The sequence below is a fragment of the Bos indicus genome, chromosome 17 (assembly GCF_029378745.1).
Source record: "Bos indicus isolate NIAB-ARS_2022 breed Sahiwal x Tharparkar chromosome 17, NIAB-ARS_B.indTharparkar_mat_pri_1.0, whole genome shotgun sequence".
Taxonomy (NCBI): Eukaryota; Metazoa; Chordata; class Mammalia; order Artiodactyla; family Bovidae; genus Bos; species Bos indicus.
This window is the reverse complement of record NC_091776.1, coordinates 40,471,092-40,487,613: the sequence shown is the minus strand read 5'-3', so window position 1 is coordinate 40,487,613 and position 16,522 is coordinate 40,471,092. Positions and strand designations below refer to the sequence as shown.

Sequence of the window (16,522 nt, the reverse complement as noted above, 5' to 3'; positions counted from 1 at the left end):
CCAGAGAAATTGATACAGAAATAAACATGTAAGACAGTTTCTCTGCCATTTTAAGCCAAAATAGAAGGAGAGGAATTTTGCATACATTTCAGTCCTGGACTCTTGCTACCACTGGCAACCTTAGGTATTTTGAGAGTTTCACCTCCACTTTCCTAAATCAAAAGGACAAAGTTAAATAGAATTAGATTAAACTAATTTTATTAAATTAGATTGATTAGTTAAATGGAATTAGATTTTTGCAACTATTTCCCTTTATTTATCCCATTATTTATTCTGTTGGGTTATGTGTGTCTGTGTGTGTGTGTCCAAAAGTTTTCTTCAGGGAAAAAGAAACTACACAAAGACTCTAAGGCCTCTATAAAAGAAGAGAGGTGATTTTTTAAAATGTTTTTTATATTGAGGTTAAAGTTACAAAATATAAAACAATTTAATCATATTTAATTGTACAGTTCAGTGGCACTAAATACATTCACATTGTTGTGCATTCTCAGCACCATCCATATCCCTAATTTTTCACCTTCCTAAACTGAGACCCTGGCCCCATTAAACACTACCTCCCCATTCCCCTCCCCACCCCTCACCCCTGGCCCTTGGCATCTACCAGTATACTTTCTGACTCTACGAATTGACTATTCTAGCTTGATTCCACTTATACACGAGGTGATTTTGAAAGTTATTAAAAGCTGGTGTTTGCTCTTGGAAGAAAAAGAAAAACGCATAAGCAATCAGTATAACAGAAGAAAGAGAGCATCTACTCTGCAGAAGAGTGAGAAATCAAGTCTCCTCAGAGTACAGGGGGTCAGACTCCCCATAAGGTGCTCAGTGTCTTTTCTCCAGAGCAGGTCCCTGCCTGCCCCAGGGCGTGTGTCCCCCCTCTCCTGTGTCCCCTTTCAGCCTCTTCACAGTGACCCTTCAACTTGTCACCCTCACACCTCTTGCCTTTGCATAAGTCATTTCCTCTCTCTGGGACTCACTCCCACCCATGCTTTGCTTTATGGATGACACACCCTCATCCAAATCTCTTCTCAGTTGAGCCTCTTTCCATTAGGGCTCACTGTCTGCTCTCCCCTCCAAACTCCACAGCCCCAAACAGCATTCAGCATCTTCTCTGCTGGAAAGTCAGAGTAACTGTATGTTCTAGCTCTTTCCCTCCGCTGCTATACTATTTACCTGCTCAGATGTCATCTTCCTCAAAGAAAGGGATTAGAGACCTAGCACAATGGCACCCCACTCCAGTACTCTTGCCTGGGAAATCCCATGGATGGAGGAGCCTGGTAGGCTGCAGTCCATGGAGTCGCGAAGAGTCAGACACGACTGAGCGACTTCACTCTCACTTTTCACTTTCATGCACTGAGAAGGAAATGGCAACCCACTCCAGTGTTCTTGCCTGGAGAATCCCAGGGACGGGGGAGCCTGGTGGGCTGCCGTCTATGGGGTCGCACAGAGTCGGACACAACTGATGTGACTCAGCAGCAGCAGCACACTGTCAAAACAATCTGATGAATAGATGAATAGATAGAGTGACTGACTGACTGGTTGATGGTTGATTGATAATTGAGAAATTAAAAACTGGATATGGAAAGGTAAATGATAAAGAACATTAAGAGTTCCAAAGGCAGGAAAATGGCCTGATGAGAACAGCATATAAGAAACTTTAAGATGAATGACTATTGTTCTTCCTTTCCTCATTGTAAGATATCAAGAAGATAACCAATTTACTGTCATTTCTCTTTTTTCAGGTATCTCAGTCATAACAGAATAACCCTCTTGAAGCCGGGTGTTTTTGAAGATCTCCACAGACTAGAATGGCTGTATGTTTCATTTCTGTGGCATATTATGGTATTTGTCTTTATGTTGAAAAAATATATAAAATGAATCCATTTTTTCTCCTGGCTGGCAGGATAATTGAAGATAATCACCTCAATCGAATTTCCCCACTAACATTTTATGGACTAAATTCTCTTATTCTCCTGTAAGTACTAAAAATTTAAGCAAATATTTCAGTTGAAGGAAAACACATGAATAAAAATGATCACTTTGAGTTTAATAGCATTTTATTTGGAATTAGAACCCGAAAAAGACCTTTCCAACTAAAAACCATTTCCTAGTCCTATTCTACGAGGCTATTCTGTAGTCGTAACAATTTTATAAGATCTTCTGTCTTCTAGAATGTCAGCCCATCGAAACTGAACACAGCCTCACAGTCATGTTTCATTCCAATATTCTTAGGCACACCAGTACTATGCTTTACAGTAAGTCCCCTACATGCAAACCTTCAAGCTGTGAACTTTTAAAGATGTGAACATGTGTTCCATCAACATCAGACATGAGTGACATTGCAGCTTGTCTTCCATTTCCTGTTGCTGATGATCCTTCAGCTCTACCATCTCCCACCTTCTTTCCGTCCTCCAGTCAGTAGCTCATCTTCCCTGTTCACTCAGTGCCAGCCTCTGTATGCCAGCTGTAGTACCACACTACTATACTTTTCAAGATATTACACTATAAGATCAAAAATGTTTTCTTTATCTTTTGTGTTTGTTATGTATTATTCATTTGAAAAGTATCATAAACCTATTACAGTACAGTACTATACAGCTGATTGTGTTTGTTGGGCGCCTAGGCTAACTTTGTTGGACTTACGAACAAATTGGACTTAAAGAACATGCTCTTGGAATGGAACTCATTCATATGTAAGGGACTTAGTATATTAATCTTGGTAAAGAAAAATAACGTTCATTTGAAATCACCACCCACAATTGAAGGGTACAGGTGTTTTCTTCAGTCTGCTGGTGTCACTGCTTCTTCCATATGACAACTATCACTTGTCTAATTTTATTACGAACAAGCACTTAAATATAACAAGACTTACCAAAAAATTAGAATAAGAATGTACCTAACTTATTAGATGTTCTCTACTTCATGAGAATAATGATAAACTCATGTTTGACTTCGGTTGAAAAAAGAAACAGAAAAATGCGACACCTTTCTGATCCTCTTTTTCAGAGTACTGATGAATAACGTCCTTACCCGCTTGCCTGACAAATCTCTTTGTCAGCACATGCCCAGACTGCACTGGCTGTAAGTTGCTGTATTTTTCTTTTTTAATTTTTATTGAAATATAGTTGATTTAAAATGTTCTGTTAGTTTCAGGAGTACAGCAAAGTAATTTAGTTATATATATGTATGTGTATAATGGAAAAGAATTATAGGTTATTACAAGATATTGAGTATAGTTCCCTGTGCTATACAGTAGGTCCTTGTTGGTTATCTATTTTATATATAGTACCATGCATCTGTTAATGCCAAGCAACTAATTTATCCCTTCCTTCCCCCCTTTCTTCTGTGGTGACCATTAGTTTGTTTTCTATGTCTGTAAGTCTATTTCTGTTTTGTAAATAAGTTCATTTATATCATACTTTAGACTCCACACATAAGCGATATCATATGATATTTGTATTTCTGTCTGATTTACTTCACTTAGTATGATAATCTCCAGGTCCATCCAAGTTGCTGCAAATGGCATTATTCTTTCTTTTTGTGGCTGAGTAACCACATATTCTTTATCCATTACTCTGTTGATGGACATTTATGTTGCTTCCATGTCTTGGCTATTGTAAATAGCGCTGCTGTGAATATTGGGGTGCATGTACCTTTTCAAATTAGAGTTTCTGCAGATATATGCCCAGGAATGGTGTTGCTCTATTATATGGTAGCTCTATTTTTAATTTGTTAAGGAAACTCCATGCTGCTCTCCATAGAGGCTGTACCAATTTACATTCCTACCAACAGTATAGGCGGGTTCCCTATATCTCTTCTTACAGAAGACAACTAACTTTTCTATTTTTGCCTAGTTCATTTTGGATATCAGGTTTTTCTCAAATGGAACTTGTCAATATTGTGTCACAATTCCTCAAAAATTTTAGCATGATTTTATTAAACATTCCTATTATCTAAACTAACTCCTCTAAGCTTAATTCACTTTGGTAGCTCAGTCACATCCAACTCTATGTGACCCCATGGACTGCAGCAAGCCAGGCTTCCTGTCCATCACCATCTCCTAGAGCTTGCTCAAACTCATGTCCATCAAGTCACAGTGCCATCCAACCATTTTGTTCTCTGTCATCCCTTTCTCCTCACACCTTCAATCTTTCCCAGCATTTGGGTCTTTTCTAATCAGTCAGTTCTTTGCATTAGGTGCCCAAAGGATTGGAGTTTCAGCTTCAGCATTAGTCCTTCCAATGAATATTTAGGACTGATTTCCTGTAGGATTGACTGGTTTCATCTCCTTACTGTCCAAGGGACTCTCAAGAGTCTTCTCCAAAATCACAGTTCAAAAGCATCAATTCTTCCCATTCAGCTTTCTTCATGGTCCAACTCTCACATCCATACATGACTACTGGAAAAACCATAGCTTTGACTAGATGGACCGTTGTTGGTAAAGTAATGTCCCTGCTTTTTAATATGCTGTCTGGGTTGGTCATGGCTTTTCTTCCAAGGAGCAAGTGTCTTTTAATTTCTTGGCTGCAGTCACCATCTGCAGTGATTTTGGAGCCCAAGAAAATAAAGTCTGTTACTGTTTCCATTGTTTCCCCATCTATTTGCCATGAAGGGATGGGAATGGATGCCATGATCTTCATTTTCTGAATGTTGAGTCTTAAGCCAGCTTTTTCACTCTCCTCTTTCACCTTCATCAAGACGCTCTTTAGTTCCTCTTCACTTTCTGCCATAAGGGTGGTGTCATCTGCATATCTGAGATTATTGATATTTCTCCCAGAAATCCTGATTCCAGCTTGTGCTTCATCCAGTCCAGCATTTCATATGATGTACTCTGCATATAAGTTAAATAAGCAAGTATTCAATATACAGCCTTGACATATCCCTTTCTCAATTTGGAAACAGCCTGTTGTTCCATGTCTGGTTCTAACTGTTGCTTCTTGACCTACATACAGATTTCTCAGGAGACAGGTCAGGTGGTCTGGTATTCCCATCTCTTTACGAATTTTCCCTAGCCTTTGTTCTGCTTCATTTTCTACCTCAAGGCCAAGCTTGCCTGTTACTCTAGGTATCTCTTGACTTCCTACTTTTGCATTCGAGTCCCCTGTGAGGAAAAGGACATCTTTTTTTGGTGTTAGTTCTAGAAGGTCTTGTAGGTCTCCACAGAACCATTCAGCTTCATTGGCATTAGTGGTTGGGACATAGACTTGGATTACTGTGATACTGGATGGAAACTCTTACTAAAATAAAATATCTCCAAAAAAACAAAATACTTTGGAGGCAGGAAGAAGACAGAAGGGATGTTGTGACATTGTATAACATCACCTCTTTTCTTTGTCAATCTATTCACCCATTCATTTGGTATAGACAGACTAAGTGACTTTAGTTCCATCTCTAAATTCTGTGTAACAAGAATATGATATTTAGAATTTATTTTTGAAGCCTCATCACAGAATATGTTCCATGGAATTTTTCACACCGTAGCTTTGTTGGTGGTACTTAGCATCAGCCCACCTATGCAAAATTCAATTATCCAGTAAATGTGGCTAAGAGACAGGTAAAAAAATGAAGAAGTGAATCCAAAATATCTCTTCAAAATTTGATCCATAAATTGCATGCACTGTGTCATATGAAAATTCCCTCTGTCTTTTGTTTTATAGGAGATTCCCAAAAGTTTGGTTGTTGGAGTTTTAAGCTCACAGCAGACTAGAAGTGCCAGCTTGAAAGTAGGAGGGGAAGTTAGTAAGGTTGGTTTTAGTGAGAAGTAACAACTATCAACCTAATAACAAAGCAGCAGCAAGAAATGCTGTAAAAAGCAGATCCTGTCATTCAAAACACACTAGTTTGGAACCATCTAGGAAAAGAGAAACATCTCCTAAATCGTTACTTACTAAGTCCAGAGGGCATCTGGGTATGACAGTATAGTGCCCTCACTAATGACAAAGGAAAGGGCAAATTAAATGCAATATCATTTGTGGTGATTAAATTTGGGTTCAAAAGAATTCATTAACTGTTATAACATACTCAGTAATCCTAACTTAATAATTAAGTAAAATTGAGCAATATTTACATGAATAAATTAGCAATTAAAAGTCCATGCATTGGTTGAAAACAGAAGCAAATGTGGGACACTCATACAATAATAAAACTTTGCTTTGATTTTAAAAAGGTAGGAAAATTTACATTTCAGATAAAAATAAAACAATTAGGATTTATCACTAAGGAGGTAGACTTTTAAAATTTCTTTATAAAGTTATAATCTTTATAAAAATTATAATCTTTAAATTTTAACTATCCAAACAACTCACTCCACATGCATTCCTGATAGTGAATACTATCCCAATTTTAATGCTAGTAATAATTTTTGCTTTATAAGTATTCATTTTAAAATTAATTATAATGACTTTACCTTGCATATGAACTTTCATTTAGCAAAGTATAAACTAGAAAATCTGTTGGATGTGCTAGCAAACATAGAAAAATATAAATAAAATAAAAAGAGACATGACAGCCTAGGAGAATATACCTGTAAGATATACGACAGACAGCAGACTAAAACCTTTAATATGTGCGTGCATACTCAGTAGCTCAGTCATGTCCAACTCTTTGCAACTTCATGGACTGTAGCTCACAAGGCTCCTCTGTCCATGAGATTTCCTAGGCAAGACAACTGGAGTGGGTTACCATCACCTACTCCAGGGGATCTTCCTGACCCAGGGATAGAACCTGCGTCTCCTGCATCCCCTGCATTGGCAAGTGGTTTCTTTACCCATGTGTCACCCGGGGTTGGCCAAACCCAATAGCTCTTTCAAAGCAATTTTAAAAAACCTATAAACACCACAATAAAATATGTGAAATTCAAAAAGGAAGAAAAATAAGTAGTAAATAAGCATACGAACAGCTGGGGCAGTAGCCAAAGTTGAAATGATGATCCCGAGAGTAAAGTAAACTTTCATTTTTGGATGAGACTAAGCAAATTTATATATAGAGAAAAGAAGCTAAAATAAAGAATTTGAAAATATAAAAACCAGTGAGGATGCATTATGGAGCAAGGTCCTGGAAGCCATGGAAAGGACAGGCAATTAAGATGTGATGTACAAACACAGGTACAGTAAAGATGAATACACCCGCCCTGCTTCCATCAACATGGTGCAATTTCAAGATCATAATATGAAGTATAAATAAAATATACATATATTATATATACTTGTTATATATTATAAATATATATATAAAGAAAATAGTGTATATTACAATTCCACTCCAACAATGCTGTACTGAAGGTATAGAAAGCCCCAAGACAATATTGCTCCCTCTCTACCAATGAGAAAGAACTTTACAATCTACACAATCATAATTTTCTCAAGCCCATCAGAGAGCTACAGTCATAAGGCAAGCAAGTACACTGAATTCTAAGGCATGACCAGGAGAGATAGGACACCTACAGTATTTTGCCTTTAGCAGAAGCACAAGGTGAAGAGTTGATGGTCATAAAGCAGGTACAAAGAAAACTGCTAAAACTGTAATAAACCTGTAAAGGTTAAGTGTGGGATAGTGTAACCCTCTGGAATAGCTGTGAACCCCAGATTTAGGGGAGTCAGCTACTCCTAACAGGCTCTTTTCCTCTGGTCTCCACCAACTCACAGCAAGGCTAGGGGTGATTAAAGAAACTAGACAGTCTTCTTTGGTGGCCCACAGGCACAAACCCCTCCTTCTTCCTGAGACACTTCCTTCTTAGGAAGCAAAAGCTTTATGATACCAGTGTGTGTGTGTGTGTGCTCAGTCATGTCCAATTCTGCGACCCCATGGACTATAATCTGCCAGGCTCCTCTCTTCATAGAATTTCCCGGGCAAGAATACTAGACTGAGTTGCCATTTCTTCCTCCAGGGGATCTTCCAAAACCAGGGATCAAACCCATAGTTCTTGCAGCTTCTGCATTGGCAGGCAAGTTCTTCACCACTGAGCCACTTGGGAACCCAAAAGGGTGGTAGAAGCCAAAGCTCTCTACTCCAGCAACATGGACAGATAAGCCTCTCCAGCCCAGGATCCTGTACTGTTACAAAGTGGGCTGGGGCTTCTGGGTCATGATTAACAGCAATGCTGAGAAAGTCCAGTCCTCAAAAAGAGCAAGAAGAATAATCCTTGTCACATTATAAAGCAATCAACAGAACCAGACCTAGAGATAACTCAGATGTTACAGCTACCAAACAAGGAAATTAAAATACTTATGATTGGGACCTCCCCAGCAGTACAGTGGTTGGAACTTCCCCTTTCAATAGAGGGGTACAGATTTGATTCCTGGTTGGGGAGTTTAGATCCAACATGCCTCATTGCACACACACACACACACACACAAAACATAAAGCAGAAGCAGTGTTGTGATAAATTCCACAAAGACTTTAAAAATGGTCCATGTCAAAAAATCTTTCTTAAAAAACTTACCATTAATCAGTTAACTGATTTATTGGAAAAAGTAGGCAACATACATGCACATGTGTAAAATGTCTGCAAAAAAGATGGAAGCTTTAAAGAGAATCAAGGAATTACTTCAACAGGCTTAGCAGCAGGATGAACACAGCTGAGCAAAGAATCAATCACCTTGAAGATAGATCAATAGAAAGCTTTCATTTGAATCAAAAAGAAAAAAAAAAACATGAAATACAGAGCCAAGAATCCAAAAGTTGCAGGATAATATAAAATTGGCTAAAACTGAATTAAAGGGTCACAGTAAAAGAAGAGAGGAAAAACAAGATGTCATCAAACAAAACTTGGGTCTTCTCTCCAGACATATCAGTTCAGTTCAGTTCAGTCGCTCAGTCGTGTCAGACTCTGCGACCCTATGAATCGCAGCACGCCAGGCCTCCCTGTCCATCACCAACGCCCGGAGTTTACTCAAACTCACATCCATTGAATCAGTGATGCCATCCAGCCATCTCTACCTCTGTCGTCCCCTTCTCCTCCTGCCCCCAATCCCTCCCAGCATCAGAGTCTTTTCCAATGAGTCAACTCTTCTCATGAGGTGGCCAAAGTATTGGAGTTTCAGCTTTATCATCAGTCCTTCCAAAGAAATCCCAGGGCTGATCTCCTTCAGAATGGACTGGTTGGATCTCCTTGCAGTCCAAGGGACTCTCAAGAGTCTTCTCCAACACCACAGTTCAAAAGCATCAATTCTTCGGAGCTCAGCCTTCTTCACAGTCCAACTCTCACATCCATACATGACCACAGGAAAAACCATAGCCTTGACTAGACGGACCTTTGTTGGCTAAGTAATGTCTCTGCTTTTGAATATGCTATCTAGGTTGGTCATAACTTTCCTTCCAAGGAGTAAGTGTCTTTTAATTTCATGGCTGCAGTCACCATCTGCAGTGATTTGGGAGCCCCACAACACAAAGTCTGACACTGTTTCCACTGTTTCCCCGTCTATGTCCCATGAAGTGATGGGACCAGATGCCATGATCTTCGTTTTCTGAATGTTGAGTTTTAAGCCAATTTTTTCACTCTCCCCTTTCACTTTAATCAAGAGGCTTTTTAGTTCCTCTTCACTTTCTGCCATAAGGGTGGTGTCATCTGCAAATCTGAGGTTATTGATATTTCTCCCGGCAATCTTGATTCCAGCTTGTGCTTCTTCCAACCCTGCATGTCTCATGATGTACTCTGCATATAAGTTAAATAAACAGGGTGACAATATACAGCCTTGACGTACTCCTTTTCCTATTTGGAACAGTCTGTTGTTCCATGTCCAGTTCTAACTGTTGCTTCCTGACCTGCATACAGGTTTCTCAAGAGGCAGGTCAGGTGTTCTGGTATTCCCATCTCTTTCAGAATTTTCCACAGTTTACTGTGATCCACACAGTCAAAGGCTTTGGCATAGTCAATAAAGCAGAAATAGATGTTTTTCTGGAACTCTATTGCTTTTTCGATGCTCAAGGTCAATTTACTAACACCGGAGGTGGTCAAGGAAAGGACAGCATTTATCACAAGTATCAAGCAGTTCAAGCTCAAAAGACCCAAACTCCCTGATGTCTTTCAAGGAAGGGTTTTTAAAGGCAAGGTGAGGGATAATATTGCAGGGTGCATGGTCAACTGAGGTTCAGTTCTCTGATTGGTTGATGGTGAGGTAGCAAGGTGGTGAGGTAGCAAGAATCTCAATCATCAACCTTCTGGTTCCTGTCAGTCTAGCATCTACATGCCTGTGGTCAGCAGTTAACTTCCTCCACCTGGTTGGGGTGACACCTCCACCTGGTGGGGGTGCAAAACAACTCAAGGACATGGCTCATGGTGTTATCTACAGCCCTTGAGGAGGAAATTAACATCCTTGACTTTGTTTTATGGCTAACAGTCTTGCTTGACTGTTTTCCTTTGTTTCTGCATTTTCTCATTTTCTCATTTCTCATTTCTGCATTTTGTTCCTTGGAATTCGAGAAAGAGGATAAAACTCTTCTAGAAACAAGAGGCAAGTCAGGAGACACAGGGTCCTGCTCAATTTTAAAGAAATATCTAAAGAGATAATGACCAAGAATTTTCTAAAATAACATAATGAACCCAAAAAATCTAAGAACCTCAGAGAAAAAAACAAACAGAAGTAAAAGGGAAAAACTTGATAAATGATAATCAAGCTGCTGAAAACCAAAGATAAAGGAAAAGAGCTGTGGCAACCAGAGAAAAAAGATATTATAATACATGCTGCTAAATGAAGATAAGAAATGCAGCAGTGATTTTTTTAAAAGCTGGAGGGGCTGTGTTAACATTGGAGAAAAGGAGCCTTTTGAACAAAGACTATAACCAAGGATAAAGAGAGGTATCACATAATGATAAAGGGCTCAATTCAGGAAGAGGACACAATAACTTAAAAGGGAAGGCAGTTTCAAAATGAATAAAGTGAAACCATAAAACTACTAAGAAAAATAGCTAGGTGTCAAAAGATGTCATTTAAAACTAAGAAATCTACCAGTATGTGGATATTTGATATTCCTAAGACGAACATTAATAAATAGCATATAATTGATCGAAATCCTATGGTGAGAGACAGATGGAAAGAAAGTCAGGAAGACAATATATACTAATTTAATCATTTCTAATAATAGGAAATTGTTAAGTACTAGTGTTACTCTCTAAGAAAAAGAAGATAGAGTATATTGGATAAAGTTATAAAGGTAACCAGTAGAATATACAAAGCTTTTTAAATATTAGAAGAAATTTAAGCCATTTGTTCAAAGGTTTTTTAGCCTATAAAAACAATATAGGGAGGCCGCTGGCAACAGGCTTGAGTCTGGTTTGCATTTCCTCACTGCCTCCTCTGGAGGACAGCGAGGCCAAAGAAAGAGAAGCTTGCTGGGGATGGGAAGGAAGAGGGGGCCTGTTCCTAAGCAGGCAGGTGGAGGCAGCCAGTGGGCCTTCCCCTTTCAACTCTGACAGCCCCTGTGGCCTCTTTGAAAGTTTAATCTCGCCCATCAAGTCCGAGACTTTTTTCAAGGAATTCCGGGAGCAGAAGCCCCTTCTCATCCAGAGAGATGACCTTGAACTTCTTGTTCACGCTCTCAGATCTGAAGAGTACTATGGAGGATTCGAAAATATCTACAGGTGTGTCCATGGGAAGAAGGTTTTAAATCAAGAGGGAAAAGTGCACTTTCTTCAGCTGAGAAAAGATTTTTATCAGAAAAGTGCAACAGTTCCATTTCACTAGCCTCGGAAAATTACGGATGAGCTCTGGAAGTTCTAGGAGAAGCTGGAGTGCTACTTTGGCCCCAATGTGTACATAACCCCCGCGGGAGATCCGGGCCTGCAGCCCCAGTACGATGATGATGTCGAGGTTTACATCCTGCAGCTGGAGGGAAAGAAACACTGGCGCCTGTACTAACTCATGGTACCGCTCTCCGCCCCCGCCACTCGCCCGCCGCCCCACCCACCCCTCCGCCGCCTCGCGGGCCGGAATGAAACGTGGGGCGCTAGCACAGGAGTTCACGCTGAAGCCGGCAGATCTGAGCTTTCGCAGAGGGACCATCCAGCAGGCGGACACTCCGGAGGGGCTGGCCAACTCCACGCACGTGACCATCCACACCTCCGGAGCAGTTCGTGGGGAGATTTCCTTTTGGACACCATTTTGGGGCTCGTGTTTGATACCACAAAGGCAGACGTTGAGCTCCGGGCTGGCATCCGCAGGTGGCTGCTCCCGCAGATGGAAACCACAGCTGTTGCAACAAGAAGATAAGGTGGCTTTCTGAGGATGCTTGCAGACCAGCTAGAGGGCATCAAAGAACTGCCTTCAGCAGACATGAGAAAGGATGTTGCCATGAATGGATTCTCTCCTTACTATATGGGAAGTTCGGCAGAGCTTTTCAACACCAGGTGGACAGTTACCAGGGCTGGACAACACAGTGAGACTGCACTTTAGAGACCACATTGTCCTCACCGTAGGACCCGATCAAGATCCATCTGATGAACCTGGAGAAAAGATGGTTTACTCTATCATTCCTGAAAGAATAGGTGAGAGACGCACATGATGGGAAGTGAGGAAACAGTCTCATGGACTTCGCTTTCCTTTATCACATATGGTTGCACTGAAGCAAATTTGGAACAGTTCAGCTAGTTCTGTCAAGGTTAGCTTACTACAGATGAGGAAAAGCAGAAGCAAAACCTAGTATTATCCTTGCACAGAATGTTTAATCCAAGCAGTCTGGTCCTTTCACTGCTTTTTAATATTAATATGTATATATAAAATAGTAGACACTTGATTCTGCCAAGATTTGTGTGCTAAGGAGCTCCTGCTGCTTTGAGCCAAGGACATGATGAATGTAACTTTTCTTACCTGTGTATCTAATAAGATGAGATGTACCTTTTACAGGTGATCAGTTGGCCATATGTACTAATAGGTACAGAAAAGAAAGAATAGCAAATTACTAAATGTCCCAGAAGGTGACAAAAACCATACTTCAACAAGTTTATTTAATCCAGTGTGGTAGAAAACACACAGCTCCAATAACTGTATTATTTAAATTAAATATATATATAAAAAATAATATTTTTAAATAGCAGGCGAAGGTCAGATATATTAGCCTTGTCAATGAACATAAGTGGCCTAAAATTACCTACTAAAAAGAAAAAGTATTTTCAGATTGGCTCACGAAGCAAAACCTAACATTATTTACAAAGTCAATGCAACTGTAACTAAGTGATTAAGAAAGATTAAAAATAAAAGACTGTTCCAAAGTATGCCATGTAAATGCAAACCAAAAAAAAACCGACACTTTTTTTTTCTAAATAGTAGAATTCTGGCCAATTTGGATTAAGCAGTACCAAGAAGGACATATAAATGCTGTAGTGTGGGACTTCGCTGATGGTCCAGTGGTTAAGAATCTCAATTCAGGGGACTCAGGTTTGGTCCCTGATCAGGGAACTAAGATCCCACGTGCTGTGGAACAACTAAGCCTGCACACCTCAGCCAGTCTGTGTACTACAAGGAAATATCTAGTATGATGCAATGAAGATCCCACGTGCCCCAACTAAGATCTACACAGCCAAAGAAATAACTATTTTTAAAATAATTTTTTAAAATGCAATTTCTAATATAAGATATTATATTAGGAGTATATATGCACCGAATAGATGCATCTAACCACCAAAACAAAAGAAAAATAAAATATATAATTGGTAAGAGATAAGAATCAGCCTGTTTCATTCTGTGAAAGATCAAGTAAAACCAAAAAACAATAGGCAGAACTAAATAACACTGTTAATGAGTTAACTCTGATCAGCACATATCAAACTGCCAAGTCCCTTCTCAACAACAGAACTGATTTGTTTGGGATGGCAGTGTACCCAGCTGAAATATTACTTTCCCAGACTTCCCTGCTCCAGACGAAGTCACATGACTAGGCACTAATGAGGAGGAAGAAGTATCAGGTGGAACTTCTGGGAAATTCTCTTATAGAGAAACAGACAGACCCTTCCTTTCTCTTCTTATCCGGAAAAGATGGATATGATGGCTTGAGTTTTAGAATCTTCTTGGACTACGAAGACAAGGGCATATGAACAGTGGATATGAAAGATCTTAGGTTTCTAACAACTTGGTAAAATTACCAGTCTAGCCTTGGACTACATGACCCTAGACTTTCTTTTTTAATCCTTGTGATGTTATACTATCGTAGTTGGTTCTCTGTTCTACATGCATGCCTGCAAGAGTACTTGTTCAGTCACTAAGTTGTATCCAACTCTTTGTAACCTCATGGGCTTCTCTGTCCATAGGATTTTCCAGGCAAGAATACTGGTTGGGAAGTTTTGCCATTTCCTTCTCCAGGGGATCTTCCCAACCCAGGGAATCTAACCTGCGTCTCCTCCATTGGCAGGCAGGTTCTTTACCACTGAGCCACCAGGGAAGCCCTCTGTTCTGTGTAACTGCACTTAATCCTAATAGATATAAACTTGAAAGTGAAAAAAGGCTGAAAAACATTCACCAAAATTGACCATATATTTTAAGACATGTTCAGTTGCTCAGTCGTGTCCAACTCTTTGCGACTCCATGGACTGCAACAGGCTAGGCTCCCCTTTCCTTCACTATCTCCTGGAGTTTGCAAATTCATAAACCAAACTCAGAAAACATAGGATTATCCTAAAACAAGAGGAGGGTCATCACACACTGGGTGTAGGAGACCAGGTGCCCATTCGGGTAAATTACAGTTGCTGGGCGGAAAGACAAAGGCTTTTCCTGCCTTCATTGCCTAGATTTTCTCTGTGAAAGAAAAGCCAGAAGTGTTTAAAAGGCAAGGAAGGAAGTAGAGGTAGAGGAGATTTGCATGTTTACGCCACTAGGGGATGAGAGAGGGAGCTGAGCAGGAAAGATTATTTTTGTTTTCTGTTATTGTACTTCAGGTCCAAAAACCAAATTTTCATTTTCAACTAGTCCTGCTATATATAAAGGAAAAATTACAGTGGTTAGATTCAGAGGCTCATTAAGTTGGAAAAGTGATCCAGGAATTAAGTAAGCAAAACACCCCCTCAAGTCACTTAGAGCTTGGGGCCCTGGCACAAGCAGCAGATTTGTATACCTGATCCCTGAGTATCAAGAACTAATACCTCTAATTTTAGGAAGAAAGCCAAAGCAAATTCACAAATAAAGACTGAAATAAATTCAACGTTGAATGTAACAATTTGATCAAAATTCCCTAGTTTATACCTCTTACTGACTTTTACAAATTAGTAAATTAATATGAATATTAAATGAAATATTTTTGCTACTTTAATAGAAAAAAAAAGTTACAAGTGTAGCTAACAAGAAAAGAACATCAACTCTCCTAAAGATATTTTGTGAGGTTCAAGAGTCACCCCCTTGGTGGTAGATTCATAGTAATAGCAACAAAAACAAGAAAAAGAAATGAACAGTTTTTGTCACTGACAGCCTGTGTAATGGAAGGCCAAAGGGCTTGGCCAAACCTAATGACCCAATATATGTGTTTCATTTCCAACTTAATAAAATAATAGAATTTGTCTTTAAAAGGGTAATCTAGGATCAAAATTTAAGATTTTAATACAATATTCCATATAATACAGAAATCCTGTCTATAGAATTCTTATGGTATGCTACAGTGTATGCCCTTGCTAAATCACTACAGTAATAAAAAGCTTAGTCTCTGTACACCATGGGCTGTGAGCTTAAATTTGAAATGTTTTGTGTCCTTCAACCAGTAAATCTGATTTTGCAATCCAATGCCAAAGAGAAAAACCCTATGCCTGACTTCAAATATATCTCTCTGACTTGCTCTTCTCTGTGATAAATACACGCTTTCATCCCATTAACTTGATTTCTAGAACCCTTACATGCTGGCCTTCTAGACTTTTCAGATAGACTTTGATTTGTCTGCATCCATTTTTACTGTATCCCAGATACAGCCTCGCCAGCAGAATAAAGGCACGTCTATTAATGCTCATGATTTTAGTAGCTGTGTCACACTTCAGCTCATGTATTTTAGTCCCAATTATTCCTGAATGGCTCTACATAGTATGGTGATCAGTCAGCAAAGTGTTGGGGTAAAATAAATAGATTTAAGAGCCAGCATCTATTTCTGAAAGTGTATTCCTGAGCTCAGCTTACTCTGTTCCACAAAATTCCACCATAAGCCTTATGATAGATTAAAGACAATAGAAGAATACCTTCATGATAACTCTGAAGTAGAGATAATAAAACATCAACTATTTGACAAGTTTTGATGTACAGACCAGATTCCTGTTGGTAACCTAGTATCACACAGCAAGGGAGCTCAAATCAGGAGCTCAGATTGGGAGTGGACAGCCAAGGGCAGCTGTGGGTCTCCCTCTGCACTGGCCTATGTGGCCATACACTAAAACAAGAAAGGGCGTTCTCAGTGGTAAAAGGCTATTGAGAATTTTTTCTGGGGAGTGTTTAGGCAGAGGAAGTAGAGGTTAAACTTTATTTTGGCAGTGGCAACTTCTGCAACAATAGTAGGATCTTCTGAACAAATAGAGGCACACCACTTAGAGTAGTCATGGGTACCTCTGGATCTCTGGACAGATGTT

General features: G+C 39.5%; 1 protein-coding gene and 1 pseudogene across 2 annotated transcripts in view; both read left to right on the top strand.

The window, feature by feature from the left end:
• Positions 1-16,522, top strand: part of RXFP1 (relaxin family peptide receptor 1) — a 127,781-nt gene that overhangs the window by 78,872 nt on the left and 32,387 nt on the right. For both annotated transcript variants that reach the window (XM_070769197.1, XM_070769195.1), the window contains 3 exons: positions 1,740-1,811; positions 1,901-1,972; positions 3,004-3,078. In XM_070769197.1, the coding sequence (XP_070625298.1) occupies positions 1,740-1,811; positions 1,901-1,972; positions 3,004-3,078 (219 nt within the window). The remainder of the gene's footprint in view (positions 1-1,739; positions 1,812-1,900; positions 1,973-3,003; positions 3,079-16,522) is intronic.
• On the top strand, positions 10,015-15,973 carry LOC109570841 (ribosomal oxygenase 2-like; annotated as a pseudogene).